This window comes from Astatotilapia calliptera, chromosome 1 (genome assembly GCF_900246225.1).
Source record: "Astatotilapia calliptera chromosome 1, fAstCal1.2, whole genome shotgun sequence".
NCBI lineage: Eukaryota > Metazoa > Chordata > Actinopteri > Cichliformes > Cichlidae > Astatotilapia > Astatotilapia calliptera.
Window position 1 is genome coordinate 38,938,496 of NC_039302.1, and position 9,697 is coordinate 38,948,192.

Sequence of the window (9,697 nt, forward strand, 5' to 3'; positions counted from 1 at the left end):
TGGAGAAGGTAAGTGATTTTCAATTGTCAGTAAAGTTTGACAAAACAATTATTTAAGATTAATTTTTATGGTTTTTATTAGTTTATTTGTTTTTATTAGTTATCGATGATTTATCAAAATCAGAATCAGAATCAGAATACTTTATTCATCCCGAGGGAAATTAGGGTTACAGCAGGCAGCACTCTAATGGCGCATGTGTGACCTCTGTGTAGTGTCTCCTCTGGTCTGCATTCACAACAAAAAGGCAATGGTTAGAATGCTCTCTTTTTAATGTCGTGGGCAATCAGCACAAAATCTCGCAGGAATCCTCCATTATTCTGAGGATTACATTTCCACTTGCAGTGTGATCGTATAGTGGTAAATTTATACAACCAAAATAGAAAAACTTCAACACCATTAACATTGCATGTTAAATTTCCCAAATGAAAGGAATATAGAAATATATTTTAAAGCTGTACATGAAACAATGTAAATTCTCTAAACAGTGTGGCACAGTCACATACCTGCATTCACAACAAAAAGGCAATGGTTAGAATGCTCTCTTTTTAATGTCGTGGGCAATCAGCACAAAATCTAAACGGGAAAGCAACAACAGAGTTAGCTAACTATGCTCCCATTTTGTTTCCTCTCCTCCCAATAAAGAAATCTCACATAAACGTGCACTCAGTTCAACATAAAGACTGGAGAAATGACCCGCAACAAATGATGTATAAACAACAAAAATAATCGGGTCAGACTGTATTACTTTAACAGCCTGCGATATGATTTTTCCTCCCCACGACATTTGCGCATTCCTTACCTCGCAGGAATCCTCCATTATTCTGAGGATTACCCAGAATCCCTTGCCCTTTGTGAATATTGCAGGGTGACTTTTTCGACAGTAGGTGGCGCCAATGTCCCATTTAGCGGGATTTAACTTCAACTCTATTTAACTATGTTACACACACCCCCCTTAAATCCTGCTAAATTGGGGCATGACAACAGAAAAACAGAAACTTCCAATGCATAAAACATAACAGTGTGACAGTGGGAGCACAAGATAGTTCAAGTCAGTTAAAAAAACTTTCCATATGGAATAAGGCAAGCAAGAGAGCGGCCAATTCCCCTGCCAACCCAGATATGAATGATGCCGTATACACCTCCCATGATGTGAACATTGCTCCACGCAGGTATTACCCAAAACGTTCTGAGTAACAGCACATTTGCAAAACGGCTAGTAATCTATCCTGAAAACATATTTCGCACAAATGAAAACAAGGAGTCAACTGTCGACACTGAATCATCAACCTGTTGTTCATTGATCTCACAAATGAGACGTGTTGGAGGTTTCACAGGTCTACCTGATCTAGTACAAAGAGGTGGTGGCTGTGTACGCACTACACGGTCCCCTGTACTCAGTCGTGTGTCAGTCACAAGCTCAGGGGAAAGGACATGTGGAGCATCTCCCGCCAGAAGCTGCGAGGAGGCACTCCGGGACAAAACAGATTCAATAGAGGGGGCAAGGGAAGGCAACCGGGAAACCAACGGGTCACACCCAGCAGGCGGGGCCACAGTCGATTCTGCCTCAGAGGTTGGGACGCTGAAAGCCGCACCAAGAGAACAACCAGGTTGACCAACCGCAGAGTCCCTGTCACTTGCTTGGTCCATCTGCATGAGCCAGCGAACAGTCTTCGTCTCACCATCCTGCACATCACCTGGAAGTTCTGGTTCACCTTGTCCACTATCCGCAACCGAGGGGCAGGTTGACACTGGTATGCACTCGTTTCCTGCAGGAATGAAACTCACAGGAAGTAGTAGGTTTCGGTGAACAACTTTTTCCCTGAGAGTCACAGGGTCTCTGATGTGGTACACATTGATGTCAGGTTTCACAGACGCCACCTCAAAAACTGTGGATTCCCATTTGTCAGCGATCTTCCTCTTTCCTCTCTCACCACGATTAGCAAGCAAGACTCTGTCACCGACTGAGAGGGGCGCACCCTTAGCCTTGCGGTCATAATTCCTCGCCTGGCGAGCCTGGGCAATACGGCTGTTCTGCCTGGCAATGCGGGCAGCCTCAGACAGGTCACGCTTCAAATGGGCGACAAATTCACCGTGGTCAACAACGGCACCATCAGGGAGAACATGCTGGAAAACAACATCAACAGGCAGACGAGGAATTCTCCCAAATACGAGAAAAAAAGGTGCGAAACCTGTTGTTTCATGTTCAGTGCAATTGTAGCAGAACGTCAACATCTGAAGCATTTGCGGCCACCTGGCTTTGGATTGGGGGGGCAAAGCCCGTATCATATTTCCCAAGGTCCTGTTGTATCGCTCGACAATACCATTCCCCATTGGGTGGTAAGGAGTGGTGTGTGATTTCTGGATGCCAGCCATGTCCAGGAGCTCCTTAATGAGTTGACTCTCAAAGTTGGCTCCTTGATCAGAGTGTATACGTCTGGGAAAGCCGTACACACAGAAAAAGTCATTCCACAGGCGGCGAGCAACCTGCTTGGCAGACTGATTCTTACAAGGGAATGCATGCGCTAATTTGGAAAAATGGTCTGTGACAACCAAAACATCAACGCACTTCTTGTCAGTCTGTTCAGCAGTCCAGAAATCGATGCAGACTAGCTCCATCGGTTCAGTGGTACAAATGCTCTCCAGTGTGGCACGGTCATTCGGCTCTGGGGTTTTCCCAACCACACAACGAAAACAGCCTTTCACATGATTGATGATGTCACGCTCCATCCCTGTCCAAAAGAATCTCTGCCTTGCAAGAGACAGGGTGCGGACTTGGCCCTGATGACCCGCCGTATCATGGATGCCTCGGAGAACTTCAGTCTTCAGAGTGTCTGGGACAACAAACTGGTAAATCGTCACGTTCATGTTCCTGTCTTTCTTCACCTTATACAACATACCATCTTTAATCAAGAGTCTGGACCAATGTCTGAGTAATTTCATTACACCACGGGACTCGCTAGCACGTTCATGCCTGGTGGGCCTCTTGTGACGCCGGACATAAAAGAAAACTCTGCCCAAAACCTCATCTTGTTCCTGCAGGTTAGCGAGTTCACTTCTCGGCGTACAGGCTGGACGGGCAATAGTTGGGACCTGAGGGATATCAGATCCCACACCTCTCACATGGCTGATACCACCAGTGTCATGTGCAGCCAACACAGCAGAAACATCCTGTGACGAGAGAGAACCTTGAGGGTTAGCTAGGATAGTTGTAGCTCCTTCCTCAGACTGATCCACAACCAACTGGCAGTTTGCAGCACACCGAAACATATCCTGCACAGTCCCATCCACCAGACCGTGCATTTGGTTCAATAGGGCAGCATAAGGTTCAGTGACTAGCCTGTGGCCTATGCACGACTGGACAAATGGCTCTCTACTCAATGCATCCGCGACATCATTTTTGGTGCCAGGGACATACTTCAGTTCAAAACTGTATGCTGCAAGCTTTGAAACCCATCGTTGCTCACATGCATCTAACCTAGGCTTGGTTAAGATGTATGTCAGCGGGTTATTGTCCGTCCACACTGTGAAGTGGCTCCCTTTCAGCCAATGGCTAAACTTGTCACAGACTGCCCATTTCAGAGCAAGAAACTCCAAACGATGCGCTGGATAGTTTAGCTGAGAGTGTGACAGGGTCTTACTGGCAAATGCCACTGGTCTGGCGATGCTACCATCAGGGGGCAACTGTGAGAGGACGGCTCCAAGGCCGTCAAAGGAAGCATCAACTGCAAGGAGAAAGGGCGCAGTAAAATCTGGATGGGCTAATGTGACACTATGCACAAGTTCATGTTTTAGGGCCTTGAATGCTTCCCTGCACTCATCAGTCCAGTCAGCCGGAGACAGCTTCACGTGGCCCCTTTTAAATTTAGGCTTACGGCCTCTACCTCTCTTGCGTAGCGCAGCTGGTTCAGCCACAAGATCAAACAGTGGCTTAGCTTTTGCAGAGCACCGCTCGATAAAATGATGGTAGTAGAGAACCATCCCCAGGAAGGATCTGATTTTCCTTGCACATGGTGTCACCCCGTCAGACTCCATCAGGTCTGCTTCCTCCACATTGTCTATAGCCTGCACTTTACTTGGGTCTGTTTTCACACCCTCACCACATATGATGTGTCCCAGGAACTTCACAGACCGCTGAAGAAAGTGGCATTTCTTTGGTGCGAGCTTCAGGTTGTTGGCAGAAAGTCGTGAGAAAACCATCTGCAGACGTTCAAGAGCCACCTGTTCGGATGGGGCATAGACCATAAGGTCATCCAGATAACACAACAAACTTGTGAAGTTCTCATCACCAAAAATGGACATCATCATCCGCATAAAAGTAGCAGGACTATTTGTCAGGCCTTGAGGCATCCTGTTATATTCATGAAGGCCAAATGGGGAGGAGAATGCCGTGTATTTTTTGTCGTCCTCGTGGAGTCTGACATTGTAAAACCCCGATGTGAGATCCATTGTAGAAAAAAAAACATTCCCACCAAGTGCTGCGAGGGCGTCTGACTGATGAGGCAATGGATGTGCATCTTTAACTGTTCTTGCATTTAACCATCTAAAGTCATTGCATATGCGCAGGTCACCATTTGGCTTAACAACTAAGACAAGGGGGGATGAGAATTCACTCTGGGACTTACGGATTATCCCTGACTCCTCCATCTCATCTAGGGCAGTGCGAAGCTTCTCGTAATGGCATGGTGGGACCCGTCTGTATGGCAGTCTGAAGGGCTTGTCATCCACCAGGCGGATTCTGTGGACAAAGTCAGCAGCCTCACCGCAGTCCATTTTGTGCCTTGAAAAGATGGACTCATACTGCTCAATGAGTCGCAGCAGCCTATCTCTCCATTCTGGGGAAACTTCACAGGACGAGAGGTCCAGGTCCTGCAGGCCCAAATCACACAAGCGCTGTGACATCTCCGCTTCTGATCTCGGTGCGGGCGACGAGTTCTGTGTGTATTGTGTACTGGATCGAATTTGAACAGGTTCAGGTAAGTCCTGCACAGAAAGACAGGGGGACACATCAGCAACCTTAGCATTTCTCCTGAGAGTGAGGGGCTTGTCGGAGGGATTCACCACTTTAACAGGGACCCAACCATCCCCAAACAAGGAAGTGACAACTCGCCCCACTAGGATCTGTGCAGGTTTGGATCGAGACTGAGTGGGTTCAATAATGACAGCACTTCCCACCGCTGAGGCATCAGGAGCAGGCAGCTTAGCCCACACTAAATGTTCAGACAAGGGCTGCAAGGTGATGCGTCTCTTAAGCTTTGCAGTGCCGAAACTTGGAGGCATTGCTCTGCCACCACAGTCATCAGAATAGGACAGCAAAGTTGCCAAATGAGGGAAAGCATCATCCTGGGTACCAACAGTCATTTTTAACTGTGAAATAAGCCACTTTATCGCATTGCTGCCCAGAATCATGTCATCAGCCTGGCCCGGAACCACCAGAACAGGAATCACCACCTTAAAGCCATATATTGACACTGTAAGATCATACATAGCAGAAGGCGTAACGAGGTGACCCCCACAACCAACAATGACAACGTCTTCAGCTGAACGTCTCTCAATATCAGGTATCGATTGTGAAAGTTTCTCATCAACTGTCTCACTTATGGTGCACGCCATAGAGCCACTGTCCACTAATGCTTTAAGAACTTGTCCACCACTAGTAGTCACTGCAGAGTAGAATAAACTATCAGTGTTTGAGAGCCTATGCAAGCCCTGTGCAATCAGTGTTTTATTTGGCGGGACAATGCCACTGTAAGTAGAATACAAAGTGTCATAATCATTAATATCAGTCACATCCAAGATGGGAGGCTTACTTGCTGGATCTGCGCTGTCCTCCCCTCCACGCAGATCGTTCAGTTTCCCTGATGACCACTGGAAGGAGTACACTTGCCCTCTGGGCAGTTACGTCTCGAATGACCAGGTAGGTGACACATGAAGCAAAATCTGTTTTCCCGACAGTGCGTGAGTGTGGAGTGGGAGCTATCTCTGCAGATGGAACATGGTGTGTCATCTAAGCCTGGTATTCTCGGCAGTCGGGCACTCTGTCGCCTGGCATTAGCTCGAGCATAGCCTGGGCCTTGAAGCAGCACCTTCTCTAGCATGCTGATCAACCTCTCAATAGCAGAGCCATCCTGACTCACAGCTGGCCTCTGCTCATGGTCAGCCAAACAAGGAGTACCATTTGTGCTAACCTCTGCCTTATTCACATAGACACAGTTACCCGTCTGTGGAGGAGACTGGAACCCCTTACCCAGGTGATACTCATCCAGTACCTCCTGAACTTCATGAGCTGACCATTTATCACATGTTTTGGTTCTAAAAATAAGAGCCAAGTCTCTGCAGGGGCAGTGTCTGATGAACATGCGTGCAACCTCAACACCAGAGTTCTCAAAAGATTTCCCCTGCTCCTTAAGACAGTTGCCAACAACATCAGCAGCCTTGTTCAGCCTCAGCCAGTACTCATATGGATCCTCTCGGTCCTTCGGCAGGGTGGAATAAAAGTCAGCCAGGGGCACAGACGAGCACTGGGTGGAACTAAAATGTTTGTGCAGAAGTCTGTAGATAGCTTGTGGATTATGCTGGACATCAATTCCACCATTCCTCACACCAAATTTCACAACATCTTTTGCCCTGCCTCTCAGATGCATCAAAATCTCCTCAGCTTGGTTTTCTGGAAGAATGGCACTCTTCTTTATGTAACTCTGCATGGCTTCCTGCCACTCATCAACAGACAATGAGTCCGAACTCTCCCACCGAAACACAGGTGGGTCTTTAACCTGTCGTGGAGCCACCAGCTGGACTTGAGAGAGATCTAGTGAGCGGCTGGAGGGGAGATCTGTTGTTTCATGCGCCACCTCAGGACATGTATATGTAGCAGATGCAGGGCTCGAAGTGTGTGGCGTAGTCAGGTGTGACAGAATGCTATCAGCCAGGCGTTGCCCAATTTGCTGCACAATGTCGCTCATTTGGTCGACTAGACTCACATCAGTTATTGGGGGGTCTGAGGTAGATGACTTAGTGCACTGTACTGACTGCGACTCAGCCACCAGCTCACAAGAACTATCTGCTGCTCTATGCCCCACCCGATAGTCACCCAGTGAAAAAGGAACAGTTGTGAACCCTCTGCCCCTACCCACAACAAGGGGAGTCACATTTGGGGTGTCATCAGAGTCACTTAGATCCATATCTAGCAGAATATTAATAGAGCTAAGGTGGACTTAATACAATATGGCAATATACAAAGCCAATATAAAAGTATGTCCAACAGTCCCCAAAGTTTGATTCCGTTACCCAACAGACTAAACAATAAGGAAGCTGATGCTCCACGATGATGCTGCGACGAGAGGACACCAGCCCGATTCAGCAGCGTCACGAACGAGTCACGGCACCAATGTGACCTCTGTGTAGTGTCTCCTCTGGTCTGCATTCACAACAAAAAGGCAATGGTTAGAATGCTCTCTTTTTAATGTCGTGGGCAATCAGCACAAAATCTCGCAGGAATCCTCCATTATTCTGAGGATTACATTTCCACTTGCAGTGTGATCGTATAGTGGTAAATTTATACAACCAAAATAGAAAAACTTCAACACCATTAACATTGCATGTTAAGTTTCCCAAATGAAAGGAATATAGAAATATATTTTAAAGCTGTACATGAAACAATGTAAATTCTCTAAACAGTGTGGCACAGTCACATACCTGCATTCACAACAAAAAGGCAATGGTTAGAATGCTCTCTTTTTAATGTCGTGGGCAATCAGCACAAAATCTAAACGGGAAAGCAACAACAGAGTTAGCTAACTATGCTCCCATTTTGTTTCCTCTCCTCCCAATAAAGAAATCTCACATAAACGTGCACTCAGTTCAACATAAAGACTGGAGAAATGACCCGCAACAAATGATGTATAAACAACAAAAATAATCGGGTCAGACTGTATTACTTTAACAGCCTGCGATATGATTTTTCCTCCCCACGACATTTGCGCATTCCTTACCTCGCAGGAATCCTCCATTATTCTGAGGATTACCCAGAATCCCTTGCCCTTTGTGAATATTGCAGGGTGACTTTTTCGACAGTAGGTGGCGCCAATGTCCCATTTAGCGGGATTTAACTTCAACTCTATTTAACTATGTTACACATGCGCACTTACAAAGGAACCTTCTGACCAACTTTACACAAACATCACATTGGGCAGACATGTCAGAAAGGTAGGCTGATAGGAAAAAACAACGAAAATACACTACATGAGGTAAGAGGAGGAGAAAAAAAACTCCACTCAGACTGAGCTCCTAGTGGGAGAACAGTTTGATAACAGAAAAAAGACCTCAGCACAAAAAGCACATGACTATCAATACACCATAGAAACACAAGACAAGCAACAGGGGCGGGTAAAGGGTAAGAGAGAGCCGGTGTAGGCAGCGCATCCGGTCCTGCAGCATCTGTGCTGGTCCAGTTGACTGCTATCTTCCCCGGTAGGGCAAAAGCATCGAAGGCGTTGGAAAGGGAGGGGGGATGAGTGAGTGCTTATCAGTGTAAGTGTGTGTGTGTGCGTGTCCATAGTTTAACTGAGACAGTGTCCTTCGGCCTATCAGGCTAAGTAAACAGTCCTCCAGGTGTCCTTGCATGGGATGGGAAGAATAGCCGTAACACAGTCATTATCAGGGAGTGATTGTTCGGCTCCAGCCTTGGGCCTGCAGCTGGCGCCGTGATGGGGATCCGCAATGTTTATGTTGGTTTTGTTAATTTCCATGCGAGCAGCCCAGGAGAATTTTTCAGGCTTAGGACTCAGCTCCACACTTCACCACCAGTTGATTCGCTGTAGTTTACTTTGCAGTCACTACTTTAATATATTCTACTTATTGTTAAATACCTTCACCAGCACATCAACTGCCCCACCCGGGGCACTAGGACATTAGACCATTGCTACACCCCGTTATAGAACTGTTAAAAGGCTCAGCCCCTGCCGGCATTTGGAAAATCGGACCATGCCTGCTTACAAACAAAGGCTAAAGCACCAACCACCAATCAGGAGGGAGGTCGCTCGCTGGATGGACCACTCAATGACCGCGCTGCAGGACGCACTGGATGACGCAGACTGGGACATGTTTCGGCGCAGCTCTGATGACATCAACATGTTTACGGAAGCGGTTGTGGGATTTATCGGGAAACTAGCGGACGACACAGCAGAAAGAACTATCATCCGAACGTTTCCCAACCAGAAGCCGTGGGTGGATAAAAACATCCGCGACACTCTGAGATCACACACCGCTGCCTACAATGAAGGGCTCATCTCCGGTAATATGGACCTATACAAGGCTGCGTCCTACAACGTGTGCAGTGTGGTCAGAAAGGCAAAGCGGAGCTACGGGGAAAAACTAGAGTCACAGCTACGACGGTGCGACTCTAGGAGCCTGTGGAAAGGACTGCGGACAATAACGGACTATAAACGACCAGCGTCTTCAATGATGAATCCCGACGCTTCACTGGCTGATGAGCTGAACACGTTTTATGCTCGCTTCAACGCCGCAGCAATTAAAACAACAAACGGCTGTGCGCGCTCGGAGTGCATCAGTGAAAACAATGCATTCATCATCACAGAGCATGCCGCAAGGAACACCTTCAGGAGGGTGAACACCAGGAAGGCAGCAGGACCAGATGCAATCCCTGGCCAGGTCCTGAGAGCCTGCACTGACCAGCTAGCAC

At 47.4% G+C, this 9,697-nt stretch overlaps 1 protein-coding gene and 1 long non-coding RNA gene across 2 annotated transcripts; both read right to left on the reverse strand.

Moving 5' to 3' along the window:
* Positions 1-251: 251 nt before the first annotated feature.
* Positions 252-1,471, reverse strand: LOC113027788 (uncharacterized). Its single transcript, XR_003273133.1, has 2 exons — positions 800-1,471; positions 252-573 (listed from the first exon to the last, which is right to left on the reverse strand). It is a non-coding gene; the product is annotated as an uncharacterized LOC113027788 (long non-coding RNA).
* A 4,375-nt stretch (positions 1,472-5,846) lies between these two features.
* On the reverse strand, positions 5,847-8,126 carry LOC113024321 (uncharacterized). The gene is made up of 2 exons (XM_026171709.1): positions 7,989-8,126; positions 5,847-7,762 (listed from the first exon to the last, which is right to left on the reverse strand). The coding sequence occupies exon 2, from the start codon at positions 7,176-7,178 to the stop codon at positions 5,847-5,849; it is 1,332 nt and encodes a 443-aa protein (XP_026027494.1). The 5' UTR covers positions 7,179-7,762; positions 7,989-8,126.
* Positions 8,127-9,697: the final 1,571 nt, after the last annotated feature.

Bases quoted from the DNA above. Each gene is read 5' to 3' on its own strand.
- LOC113024321 (XM_026171709.1), bottom strand. From the start codon at position 7,178: ATGGATCTAAGTGACTCTGATGACACCCCAAATGTGACTCCCCTTGTT.